General features: G+C 38.2%; 1 protein-coding gene across 1 annotated transcript in view; it reads left to right on the top strand.

Moving 5' to 3' along the window:
* Positions 1-14,222, top strand: part of MCTP1 (multiple C2 and transmembrane domain containing 1) — a 412,208-nt gene that overhangs the window by 336,391 nt on the left and 61,595 nt on the right. Inside the window, exon 17 of the mRNA XM_054986650.1 lies at positions 6,661-6,714. Coding sequence (XP_054842625.1) covers positions 6,661-6,714 — 54 coding nt within the window. The remainder of the gene's footprint in view (positions 1-6,660; positions 6,715-14,222) is intronic.

Raw genomic sequence — 14,222 nt, 5'->3', positions numbered from 1 at the left:
ACCCAAATCTTCAACCTCTCAGCCAATATTTTTGCAAAAATCTTATAATCGTTATTTGTTAAGGATATCGGTCTATAATTTTTCACATTAGTCAAATCTTGTGCTTCCTTTGGTATTAGTGTAATATTAGCTTCATTCCATGTCTCCGGCAAGTCATGACCTTCCAAAATCGCATTCATCACTTTCTGCATCAGCTGCTTCAAGTCCTCTGCCATTACTTTATAAAATTTAGCTGTAAGTCCATCTGGTCCTGGCGCCTTTCCCACTTTTGTATCTTGTATCGCTTCCAAAATTTCCAATGTTGTTATTTCAGCATTTAATTTCTCTCTCAGTTTCTTGGTCACCGTTGGTAAACTCAGCTTTCGAAAATACTCTTCTATTGACCTTTTATCAGTTGATTTCTTCTGATATATCTTTGCATAATATTTAAAAAATGCCCTCTCAATTGAATTTTGATCAAACAGCTCCTTCCCATCTCCCACAATCTTGCTGATTGTTTGCTTCTCCCTTTTCTTGTTCAATTGCCAAGCCAAATATTTCCCTGGTTTGTTGGCTCCTTCAAATGCTTTTTGTTTCATCCTTTTTAACACCCATTCCACTTCTTTATTCTCCATTGCTCTTATTTGTTCCTGCAATATTTTAATTTCTTGTTGTAACTTCTTTTTGCCCGGTCTTTTCTTTAACTGCTGTTCTTTTAGCTTAATTTTTTCTTGAATTTCTTTCAACTTCAACTCTTTATTTTTCTTATCTCTGGCATTTAAATCCATAAGCACTCCTCGAATCACAGCTTTATATGCATCCCATACTTTATGAATTGCCACTCCTTGATCCACATTATATTGTATAAAGCTTTTAGTCTCTTTCTTAAGAACCTCCACATTAACATGACTGCTCAAAAGGTCCTCATTTATTCTCCATCTCCTTTTTTTACCTTTCATTCTAAATCTCCAAAACACAGGATTGTGGTCTGAACTAACTCTTGGCAAAATGTCCGTTTCTTCTGTACACACAACAAGCTCTTTAGATACCCAAATCATATCAATTCTTGAAAAAGATTGATGTCTTGCTGAAAAAAAGGTATATTGTTTGGCATTCGGATTATATTTCCTCCATATATCTTCCAAACCCTCTTGCCCTTGAAGTTCAAAAAAAGACTTTGGCAGTTTCCCTCCTTTATTTTTTATCAAATTCTTTTTTTTATCTAATTGTATGTCTACTACCCCATTGAAATCCCCTGTCACAATCACTTGATCGTATGCCATCTGTCCAAGTCTGTCTTTAATTTCATTGAAAAATTGCTCTTTCGCACCATTTGGTGCATATACTCCCACAATCAGGGCTTTTTTAGCATTACAGTCAAATTCCACTGCCACATATCTTCCATCTTTGTCTTTAAAAATCAATTTCGGTTGCAATTCTTCTTTAATATAGAGTACAATCCCTCTCTTCTTTTGCTTAGTTGTTGCCACAAATTGTTTTCCTAATTTTTTATTTTGTAAATATTTTCCGTCTTGTTCTCGTATATGGGTTTCTTGTAGACAAATCACATTACATCTCTGTTTAGCCAGCCAATGAAATATTGCTTTTCTCTTTGAGGGTGAATTAAGTCCATTTACATTCCATGATAGTAACTTATATTCCATAATTACAATTGGGTTGGTTTTGGTAAGTCCTTTTCATACTCTAGCAGAAACACTTCCATAGCATGTATTGATTTGATAACTTGCCTCACAGATTGGAACTCAAAACTCAACCCTTCTGATATTTCCCATCTATATCTTATATTCATGGTTTTCAACTTTTGAGTCAGGTCCCTATATTTTTTTCGATCTTGCAGTACTGATCTCGGTAGCTGCTTCATGATTTGAACACGCTTCCCTTCAAGTACCAATGGGGATTCAAAATGCTTTCTGAGAATTTCCTCTTTCATTCTTTTGGTAGTTAACTGGACAATAACATCCCTTGACAAATTTTTTTGCTCTGCATACTTAGAATTAATTCTATATGCAATATCTAAATTGGCTGCCACTTCTTCCTGCTCTTTATTTAGAAATTCTGCAATTATTTCAGTAAGTTGTTTCAAAGTTGTTCCAGCCATTACTTCTGGAATGCCTCTAAAATGAAGTTGTTTTTCCATAGCTTTGCATTCCATTACCACAACCCTATCACTCACTCCCACTCACTCTGCTCTTAAACCTTCCGTTTTCACATCTACCTCTTGTACCTTCTGCTGTGTAGCTTGGAGTTCCGTTCTTATTTCATCAATACTTTTTGCCAATTCTGCAACCTCTGATTTTATTGCCTCTTTAATCTCTTTCACTAAACTCAACTGAGAGTCCTTCACTTGCTTTTGCAAGTCTTGAACCATTTCCTGCGTCTTTTGTATGGTTTTACTTGTTTCCTTATTACTTTCTGTTATTTTTTTATCCAAATTTTCAATCGCTGCCTGCCAATCTTTATCTTTTCCCCCACCATTGGACTTGCCTTAGGACCCCACGAATCAGCTCTCTTCCTCAACACCATCTTTCCTTTTTTATATTTCTTACTTTAATTAAATCAGTCTTGTCCAATAATATAAAAAAAAGTGAAGGGAAAACTTTATCTTTTTCCAGTAGTCAAAATGTCGGGTGTTTTTTCTTTATGGTGCTTTCTATGGTTGCCTTCCTCTTTTCCCCTATCCAAAATGGCGTATTTTGCTTCATTTTTTCAATGTCGGACACTTTTCTCTGTTACACAGTTACATGGTTCACATGAAGTCATCTGCCCTTCCACACTCAAAATGGCCAGCTTCCGCTTCCTCTTCGGGTCTTCTGTCCCTCGTTGTTTCTCTTCCTCTGCTCTCGCTGACTTCCTGCCCTTCTAGCCACCACTCGTTTATATTACAGGCAATCCACTTCTCACGATATTTCAGCCGCTTCCCACACTCTTCCCCTCGCGTTGTTATCTCCCAAACCACAAGTATGCAAAACAAAAAGTTCCTTTTGCTCTTTTTAAGCTCTTTAAATTGTAAAATTCACAGTTCTCCACTCCCCACCACTTTTAATATCCTTTGCTTTGGGGATTTGTCTCTTTACTTTAAAACGTTTCAGTCTTTGAGCAAAAATCAAGCCCGTTAGGGGAGATAGTGATCTTTACTTCTCTAACTCTTCTTGGGTTGTACTCACTGTCTCTTTTGTTCAATCCTGGTTAAAATTCGTTTCTGAAGCTTGGGTACGGCGATCCTATGCCAATTTAATGACTCCAAAAGGCTGCTGCAGAGATGTTAGCCGCCCCTCTGGGAGGAGATCTCAAGGCAGACGGAGAATCCTTAATTTAGAACCCCCCATCTGCCAAGATCACACCCTCTTAGGGCCAATGAGCATCCTTGCCCGACTTCTACCTGAAATCGGGGGGCTGTGGTTGATCTAAGCACCCCACTAGCCCAAAAACAGCAACCCGGATGATCCAGCTCCCTGAATCACTTCAGACCACCATGGTCCCAAGCAGGCACTGTTATTATCTCTTCCACATCCAAAACACCTGCATTATCAGTTATTTGAGATATCCACTCCTTCCCCGTTTTTCTGTAGCCAAAGCAGCAAATTTATTACTTGTGGTTAAAATATCTAAATCAGAGTCTAAAAATTTATCTATCCTCAGTTGTTTGGTAGCTTTAAGGCCTGGAATAGGGGGCATGTCTGGATTGGAATTAGTTCTATTTTTTTTCCAGACTCCATGCTTCAGTTTCTTCATACCACTTTTTTGGAACAGGGTCAAATTGTGGCTTTGCTTCTTATCAAAATAAGTCAGATAAATAGAAAGGCCTGACTGCCACTGTTGAATCATCTATGCCAATATGCATTCCTTCTATCAACATCACTAATAGCATCTTCCTGGTATAAAGCCCAATATCAGCCACCACCCAGGTAATTTAAGTTAACAATCTGAACCAAGCACCCCAACAAACAGTACCCCTAGAAGAAGAACAACCAACAACAATTGAACATCTGACCAAACCAAACAGAACCCAGCAAAAAACACCAATCAAACTTCTGTAAAAGAAGTTCAACAACAGGGGAAGAAGAATAAGTGAATTAAATAAAATTAAAAGCAGCTATAAAACTCTAAACAACAAATTAGCCACAACAGGATTAAACAAGCACCCCAGAAGTAGAAGCAGCAAAATGAACAATAAATATAACAACCAACTTCAAAAGCCAGAAATCAAAGCCCCCTCTACACAAAAGCCCAACCAAAGCCCCCCCCCCACAACACAGCAAAGAAAGCAGTTTTTAAAATGCAAACAAAAAAAGTTTTCCCTCCCCCCACAACCCTATTTCTCTCTATCCCTCCCAGACACCAGGCCAACCCCCTCCCCCCAAAGAGAGGAAAAAAACTGGTGAGTCTATGATCCTCAAACCAGGCAGCAGCAGAAGTCCTCCAGGTGCAGCAGGTCTCAGCACAGGCAGCAGCAGCCAGGAATCCACTCACTGGGCAGCAGGATCCAGTTGCAGTCCAAAGCAGCCAGACCACAGAGAGAGAGCCATCAGCAAACCAGTCAGTATCTCTCAATCTCCAGGCCAGAGCAAAATGGAGTCTACTGAGGCAAGCCTGCCTAATTTAACTCCTTGTAACAGTTTTAAGAGGGTGTTCTCCTTCCAGAGAATCTCATTGGCCAGAGAAGGAGAACTCCTGCAAGGAGTTCAATCCCCCTCCCTTCCCCCTCCCTTCTCCCCCTCACATTTGGTCAAAAAAGGAGGGAAACAGTGTTTCTGTGCTGTTCCTTAGCAAAGAAACAGCAAGGAACACCCAAGCCATGATTTCAGAAGTTTACCAAAGTTTACTGAACAAATTCAGTAAACTTAAATTCAGTAATACCAAGTCTGATTGGCTATTCCTTTTGAAGTTCAATAATACCAAATTTTACCAAATCAGGTAAAATTCAGTATTTTTAACAGAATACTAAACTCGAATTGCACACCTCTAGTTAAAACAGAGAATTCCACCCAAACCAAACTGATGCATGAAGGAGCAAAATGAAACAAGAGAACCAACATCAAATCAAAGAATCGTGTCAAAACAGAGAATTCCATCCAAACCAAATAAGCAAGGGGCACTGTTGCAATTTAGCCCAACTGAACCAGTGTCCCTCAAAAAAGCCAGTCAGACAAAGAGAGCTCCTGCACAGATTGGCTACTCACTTTCCCATTCCTGCCTCACTCTCCCGCCTTCCTGCCTCTGCCTCACTCCCCCCTTCCTCCTCACCCCCTGCTTGGAAAAAAAGGGGATGAGAAGCCCAGAAAGGAGCCAGCCAGAGGCTGAAGACACATTTCCCAGATTTACCTGAGAATCTGGATCTGGGTTACCAGATCAGATCCTGGATTCTCTGATTTGATTCGGGAAAGCCAGATTTAGCCAGATCAGTCAAAATCTAGTTTTTTTCCTGAATCCTGTATCCAGATTGCACATTCCTAATCTGTAAGTTGTATTATGCTGGATAAACTCAATAAAATGAAGCTCAGCCTAGTCAAGACAGAGTAGGCCTGCCAACTCCCCAGTCAGGGCAAGGATTTCTCCTCCCCACGCTTGTGTTGCCTGCCATTGCTCCAAGCAGCAGTGGCAGAAAATAAAAAAACTCACAGGCATTAGCAGCACAATAATGTCACTTCTGGGGAAAACCCTGAAGCTATGGCAGTAGCTCTAGGAATCACTAATGATTCCTAGAGATACCACTATCTCTTCCAGGTGTTCTGCAGAAGTGATGTCATCTCATTCATGATACCCCCCCCCATATCCCTGCCCCCAACATTCCTCCTGGGTTTGTACTAGATGGGTTTGCACTCACCATGAAAGAATAGGCTTACAACTTGAAGCATCATCCCATCAGATGAACAGGTGATCGCTGTGGCATGTAATGTCTCCTTTTTTGATAAAACGTATCATTTGTGATCACATTCAGATTAGTTCACTGGAATATGCTTTTTTCATGGGGATGCTTCTGAAGACTGTTTAGATACTTCAGCTAATACAAATATGGTATAGGCCTGTGGACAAGACAGCTATATCTTCTAGGTAACATGTTGGTATTAAAAGTTACACTGTGTGCCGGTTTGTTTCCAAGCACAATTCAAAGCCTAAGTGGTTTGGAATTAGGCTGTCTTAAGGACTACCCTTTATCTTATGAATCTACATGGCCATTAAGATCTGCATCAAAGACCCTGTTTGAATATGCTCTATTCTCAAATGTGAGTGGTAAAGAGGGAGAGGGCTTTCTCAGTAGAAATACCTGGGCAGTGAAATGCTTCCCCTGCTGCTGCTGTTCTCCTATTGCATATTCCTTTCCATTTCAGGCACTGAATGAAGTCATTCTCATTCTCCCAGGGATTTGGGTTTGTGTCATTTTACAGCTCATAATTCATTTTCTTTAACCATCAGGCTGCTCTCAATTACACTGTGTAATCCGCCTTGAGTCCCAGTGAGAAAGCAGACCATAAATAATGTAAATAAAAATAAATAAAAGTAAAATAAGTTTGAATCAATGTGCTTTTAGTAGTTAATTTTCTTTTTTCTCCTTGATTCAATTGTTTAATAAAGTTTTCAACAACAAAGACTTAATGGTTTTGCAGAACATAACTCTTGCTTGTTGATTCTCGTGACATCTACTACTGTTTTTGTCTGCAGGTAGTGGAGGACATGCTAGAGGACGAGGAAGAAGAGGATGACAGAGATGACAAGGTAATTATCTTTCCTAGCACTTGGGTACCTTGGGATGAGAGAATTTAGACATGACACTGTTTTTGCAGACAGTTAAAAAGGAGCTGAAGTGTTTTTAGTCCAGAAAATTGGACAGAGCTGTTTATCATCCTAACAATGCCAGTGTATGTTGTAGGAAGGGAGAGAGGACAATAAATCCTCTTTCTTCTTTTTTTGTCCAGAGCTGGGTCAATTTTTTTCCTGCCAGAAACAAAAATAATTCAGCTTGTCTGGAACTTGATAGCTGTTGTGAAGATAACTGCAGTGACAACTGTTTTTGAAGGACAAAAATTTGTCCTGTCTTGAGTATTACAAATAGGCCTGTACTTACTTGAGGTAGAAATATTGTAAAAATAGAATCTTCATACTGTTTGAAGGTGCTCTCTTACCATCTGTAATTTTCTGTGAATTACTTGGCAGAAGAATGTACGTGTGTTGCACTCTGTATGGTATTTAAATAATCACAATTCTCATAGATCTCTTACGGATGGATTTGGGATTTGGTGTGTGGCCCAGCATCAAGGGACTATAGTAGCTCTTTCAGCTCTTCAGAATGTTGCTCAGGTTCCTAGGCTGCTGGTTGGGTCGAGGATTGCCACCACAGTAAATAACAGCTAGTTTATACAAGTTACTGAAGCAAGCAATAGGACTGCATGGTTGTCCCTAGAGGGGTGGGAAGAGACACAGAGAGAAATTGGAATGACCTTGTAAGAATGAAGCAATGGCACTAGTTAGCAAGACTGGTTTATGTGAAATACAAGTGCAGTTTGAGAAATGTTTTTTTTAAAGGAAAAAATTAAATGTGAGGTTTGTGAGAAATAGATATTCAGATTCTTTTAACTTCATTTTAAATACAAAAAAATGTTAACCTTCACAACAGTTCTTGTACTTCGGTTGTAATAAAGCTCTGACTTTTTTGAAAGCAAGAGGAAAAAATGTAGCTTAATTTATGCCCTTAACCTTTGTTGCTAGTAGAGATGTAGAGTTCTGTACCACTATAGGAAACTGTAGGCTGGCAGCAAACATTTAAAATGTAAAATATTCCTTCTATTAGTTACTCCTTTCAGCAGTTAAGATCTACATTTTGAAAGCTGAAAATCTGAATATTTCCTTATTATCTTACATTCGAGAGAGATAACTTTACATTTTTGGTACACAATGAAATCCCTTTGCTACAGTCATGCTCATGAAGTAGTATAACTAGTAAATTTCCTTTGCGCAAAGCTATATGTCTTCTTTTGCAGTATTAAGTGATGTATACATGTTGGAATATTGTGAAGGTCACTTAGGTAGGTATAGTTAGCTTGTAATATTAACTTAACATACTAAGAAATTCTCGAAAGCTTATGCTGCAGTAAAGTTGGTTAGTCTTAAAGGTGCTACTGGACTCTTTTTGATTTAACTAAGAAACAGTTTCTATATTCAAAGGGCTACTAACCCTTTATGAATATTTTCCTCCCCTTGTTCACATTTCATTATAATTATAGCTTATAATACAAGCATGTCTAGTATATATATTTTGCATCCAGAAAAAATGTATGTATTTTAATGCTCCTAATTTACCTTAGTTTAAATAAATCCTAGCTAGTTACTACTTTCCTAATTCTGAAGTTACGAAGTAATCAATAAATCTTTTACCGTATGTATAAAATACATGAAAAGCAAAGCATAAGAAGCTAAAAATAACACTGAGAATCTGTCATAACAGTCATCCTAGCTCCAAATCACTTTCAAAGACAACTACTAAAGCCAAATGTGACTGTATGCTTAAATCACTTTCTGAATTTGGTGCTGATTTTTTCCTTATTTAAAAAGCATGTGGGCTAAACTTTCATAATTAATTACGATTTGCATTTCAATATATGTTATGTATATATCATTCTGTAGCAAAATATGTGATGGAAAAACAATTTATACAGGATTCTTCTGCCAAATATGTAGGCTTTCATAACTTGATGCTGAATTTTAGAAAGGTACCTTTGCATTTAGAAAATATTCATGTATTTTATTCTTCTGTGCCTTCTTCTGGAGCATACTTACATGGATGATTAAATTCCTCCTTTTAAGTGTGTGTGTAATGCAATTTTGAGAGGAAACAAATGTAAATTCTGCAGCGCTGATTGATGCTGACCTCTAGCTCTCATTACTTTTCTGTTTTCTCATTTGGTGAAATAGCAAAGTGAGGTCAGTGGGTCCTCTTATAGAATAAAAGTCAAAAGATTAATAAATGTGCCAAAGCCTCACTTTAATTGAACCTGAAGCATATGTTGCAGGCATATAAAATATGTCCCAGATGTTAGACCATGCCATATAACTTAGTTTTCCCCGATTACCACAAGGCAACTATTAGTCCAATAACCTTTGGACTTGGGGGTAAATGGGGTATTACATGGCAGACAACAAAAGCACCTGTTTTCCATTCAATAAAGACCTCTGGCAGGCTTTGCCAAAGCTGCACCATATGTTTTCACTTAGCAGATTGTCGGGTGATTATGAAAAGTGTCTTTCCTTCGAACTGGTGTAGATATTAGTCACTTGCTCAAAATGAATGGATAACGCATTGGTTACACCTACAAAGTCTGTGTGGGCATTTGCTGAAGTTGGTTTTTAGATGGGTAGAATGTTCTTGTTTTTCTGAGTAGTCTTAAATAAACTGCAGAATCGTAAATGGGATGATTCACCATTCTGTAATCTTTTTATTAGTGATGTCTTCTGCTTGTACCTATGAGGAGCCTTTGGGCTGGTGAAGTATAGTTCCAATTAAATTGTTGCTCTCTCAAATATTGCTTCAAGATTAATCATGTTACAATGTTGAGAGTTACTCTTCAGATGATTAAAAAGTTATTTGCTACATAAAAGTCTTCTCAGTGTATGACATGAACATTTGTGTTTAGTAAAAATAATGGAATTGACAGTCAGTTTGTTTCTACCTTATTTAGTAACATACAAGAGACTGCAACCAAAATTTTAAATTCTTAATTCAACTCAGTATGTAAAATTCACCCTTACTGGCCCAGTTCCCCAGATTTTAAAACTCAGTTTCTAGAATAAAATAACTTTTCTGCCATTTATTTTGCACTATATTGCACCAACTGAATTATGCTTTGTTCAGATTTGAAGACAATGTTCTGAAGCTGGTAATTTTGAACCCTAATTAAGGCTAATGCTGATGAGTTTTTATTTTTCTTTGACTGTAATGCTGCTTTTAATAACAACAACAACAACAACAACATTCGATTTATATACCTGCCTTCAGGATGACTTAACACCCACTCAGAGCAGTTTACAAAGTATGCCATTATTATCCCCACAACAAAACACCCTGTGAGGTGTGTGGGGCTGAGAGAGCTAGAAGCTGAGACTGACCCAAAGTCACCCAGCTGGCTTCAAGTGGAGGAGTGAGGAATCAAACCTGGTTCTCGGACTTCCAGTTTGGGATCCATGGAGGTCTAACGCAGCTCTAAGTGCTGAGCTGTCCATGCCACTGTTTGGAAGGCTGGAGGGGCGCAAGTTGCCCGCAGCCACCTGTTCTCAGGCAGAGAACAGGCGAGAACGCTCGAGGACCTGAGGGCGCATTGATCTCGGGTAGGGGGGGTTCTACACAATGAACTCCCACCCACCCTTGAGGTCCCACCCGAAGAAAGGTTGCTAAGATCTCTGCAGTGGCTCTGGAGTCAAATTCTGGCATAAGACCTACATGCCCAAGCCTCAGTAAAACAGCAAAGGGATTGGATTTGATCGGATTACAGAAGCAGCGACTACAACCCAAGAAAAACGTTTAAGAAGGTAAAGATCGCTATCTCTCAGTACGGGACAGATTACAAAAAGAAATAAGTGGCTAAAGTGGATTTAAGAACTGCAACAGACTAGTTACATAAGGGGGAAGATTCCAGAAAGAAAAAATTTGAAAAAGTAATTTTGTAAAGAGAAGCTAACAGGGAAATTGGATTATTGTTTACATACCTGTGGCGGAGAAGAGATAATGGACTGTGAGAAAGTTTAAAAATCGCGAGAACTGCTGTGCAACATAGGGGAACAGGAAGTACGTCAGAACTACAAAGAGAGTGGAGAGAAGGGCCCTTTCCTCAAATGCTGGAAGTAGGGTGACGCCATTTTGGAACAGGGCAAGCAGTGACTTCAATGAAAAAGGAAGTAGGCCATCTTTGAAGAAGAGTAAAAACGCCAGAAATTTTGGACACTTTAAAACAGTGTTTGACAAAAACAAACTGGAATTGGACTTTTAAAAATAATAGAGAGCATTAAAAAAGCGCCACGGATCTAAGGAAAAGGGCAGACTCGTGGGAGCGAAGCAGAGCCAGCCCCACGATGTCGAAGAAAGAGTGGCAAACTACGATGGAGAACCTGGACAAAAAAGTTTCAGAGGGGAATAAAGAGCTTAAGGACATGATGCAAGAGATGGCAAAAGAACTAAAAGATTTTAGAGACACTTAAATCGGAAATGGCAGAACTGACAAAAGGTATGGATAAAATACAAAATGACTTACAAGTTACACAGCAGAGAGTTAACGTAGTAGAGGAAACGGTAGAAACTTTAGCAGATGCGCAAAAGACTGAAATGAGAGGAATGAGAGACAGAATGGCCGTTGCAGAATGTAAACAGATGGAAAAGCAACTAAGATTTCGTGCGATCCCAGAAGTAGAGGGAAAATCAGCCCAAGATCAGATTACAGAAATCTTGGCAGACTACCTGGGGAAAGAAGAGGAAGAAATTGCAGCTTTTTTGGACGTGGCGTACAGAATCAATTCCAGATTTGCAGCCCAGAGGAAACTTCCAAGGGATATGATTGTGCAATTTATGACTAGAAACACAAGAGAATTAATTGTGACCAAACAGTTTCAGGATCCATTAGAAAGTCGATGGAAAAGTGGTGAGAATTATGAAAGAGCTGCCCAGATCGGTGCTATTCGAGCGGAAGAAATACAGAGAACTGGTACAGATGCTAAAGGAACTGAAAATTAGATATAGATGGGAAATACCAGAAGGACTGGCATTTGAGTTTGGTGGAGTAAGAAAGAACATCAGATCTGGTCACAAGATGGAGACTTTTATTAGGGAAAATGAAAAGGACTTACCAAAAAGTACAAGAAAGTGATCATGGAGTATAAAGTTATATCTTGGAATGTTAATGGACTAAATTCACCTTGTAAACGTAAGGCTGCTTTCCACTGGTTATCAAAACAAAAATGCGATATAGTCTGTCTGCAAGAGACACATATTAGAAAGCAAGATGAAAAATATTTGAAACTTGTTAAATTGGGAAAAGAATTTGTTGCTGCCTCTAAAAAGAAAAAGAGGGAAGTTGTATTGTATATAAAAGATGAATTGCAGCCCAGATTAGTTTTAAAAGATGCAGAACCCAGATATCTAGCAGTGGAAATTATTTGGAATTCTAAGAAGATATTGATGATTGGGATATACGCACCCAATGGTGCAAAAGAAAAATTTTTTAAGGACTTAAAGAAACAATTAGATGAACTGTCCTATGATCACGTAATTTTGGCGGGTGACTTCAATGGAGTTACAAAATTGGAGGAAGACAAGCAGTCTAAAGTTGCTCACAAAAAAAGAGGACTACTGCCAAAGGCAGTATTTTATTCTGCAAGGCATTTCACACTATCAAGAATAGACATGATCTGGGCCTCTAAAGAACTGGCACTATGGACTAGAGATGTGGAGATAATGCCAAAGGTAGGCTCAGATCACAATCCAATTATGTGGAGGTTTGGGAAAAACAATAAAAGAAAAGGATGGAGAATAAATGAGGACTTGTTACAAATAGAAGAAAATATCGCGTTGCTGCGAAGGGAGACCAAATTTTTTATACAATATAATTTGAACAAAGAAGTGCCGATTAATAAAGTATGGGATACATATAAGGCGGTGATAAGAGGCATACTAATGGACTTGAACGCAAGAAGTGGGAGGAAAAAGGAGGAAAAGAGATCTGAAATTTTGGATAAAATAAAAGCCAAAGAGGTACAAGTTAAGAAAAGACCGGGGAAAAAGAAAATATACCAGGATATTAAAATTCTGCAGGAGCAATGGACAATAAAGAACTAGAGTGGAACTTAAAGACGATGAATCAGAGGTCGTTTGAAGGTGCAAATAAGCCCGGGAAATATTTTGCGTGGCAACTAAAAAAAAGGAAGGAGAAAAAACTATAAGTAAAATTTTAGAAGATGACAAGGTGTTTATGGACCAAGCGGCCATTAGTAGAGCCTTCTTCAAGTTTTATGCAAAATTGTATCAAAAAAAAGAAGTGAATAAAGAGTCAATAGCGGAATATTTAGAGAAGGTGAAAATCCCGACAATTTCTGAAAAATGGAAAGAGAAATTAAATAAGGAAATGACGGAAGAAGAAATAAAGGAAGCTCTACAATTAACGAAAATAGGAAAGGCGCCAGGACCAGATGGACTAACGGCAAACTTCTACAAAGTGATGGCTAATGAACTGGCGCCTTTCCTGAAAGAGACAATGAATGGAGTGATGCAAGATCAAAGGATCCCTGATTCATGGAACGAAGCCAACATATCGCTGATTCCGAAGGAAGGTCAAGATTTGACCAATGTTAAAAATTATAGACCAATCTCGCTGTTGAATAATGACTATAAAATATTTGCAAAGGTGTTGGCAGAGAGGTTGAAAGGATGGATGTCGGAATTCATTGCTGAAGAGCAGGCGGGATTCTTACCTAACAGACAAATTAAAGACAATTTGAGGACAGTAATAAATGCTATTGAATATTATGACAAGCACTGTGATAGAGAGGTTGGTTTTTTCTTCGTAGACGCGGAAAAAGCATTTGACAATCTGAACTGAGACTTTATGTTTGCTACCATGGAAAAGTTGCAAATGGGAGAAAAGTTCATACAAGCGGTTAAGGAAATTTATCGAGACCAAAGTGCAGCAATTATAGTGAATGAGGACTTGACTAAAAAACTGAAAATCAGCAAAGGAACTAGACAGGGTTGCCCTTTGTCTCCATTGTTGTTTATTTTGGTTTTGGAAATATTGATGATTCAAATACGTGAGGATGATACAATTCGAGGTATGAAAATAAAAGAGTTTTCCTACAAGTTTTCCTACAAGGTCAGAGCTTTTGCGGATGATATAATGTTAATAGTAGAGGATCCAATTGAAAATATGCCAAAAGTAATAGAGAAAATAAAACTGTTCGGAGATTTGGCTGGATTTTATGTGAATAAAAAGAAGTCAAAGATTTTATGTAAGAATATGACTAAACAGAAGCAGCAAGAGCTAATGGAGATAACAGACTGTGAGGTAACTAATAAAGTAAAATATCTTGGTATCGAACTGACTGCGAAAAATATAGACTTGTTCAAAAATAACTATGAGAAACTGTGGATACAAATAGAGAGAGACTTAATAAAATGGAACAAACTGAATTTATCATGGCTGGGAAGAATAGCAGCAGTAAAAATGAATGTTTTACCACGTGTGATGTTC

Source organism: Eublepharis macularius, chromosome 8 (genome assembly GCF_028583425.1).
Source record: "Eublepharis macularius isolate TG4126 chromosome 8, MPM_Emac_v1.0, whole genome shotgun sequence".
In the NCBI taxonomy this organism is placed as follows: Eukaryota; Metazoa; Chordata; class Lepidosauria; order Squamata; family Eublepharidae; genus Eublepharis; species Eublepharis macularius.
Note: the sequence above shows the minus strand (reverse complement) of the source record. Positions and strands in the feature narration are given on the sequence as shown.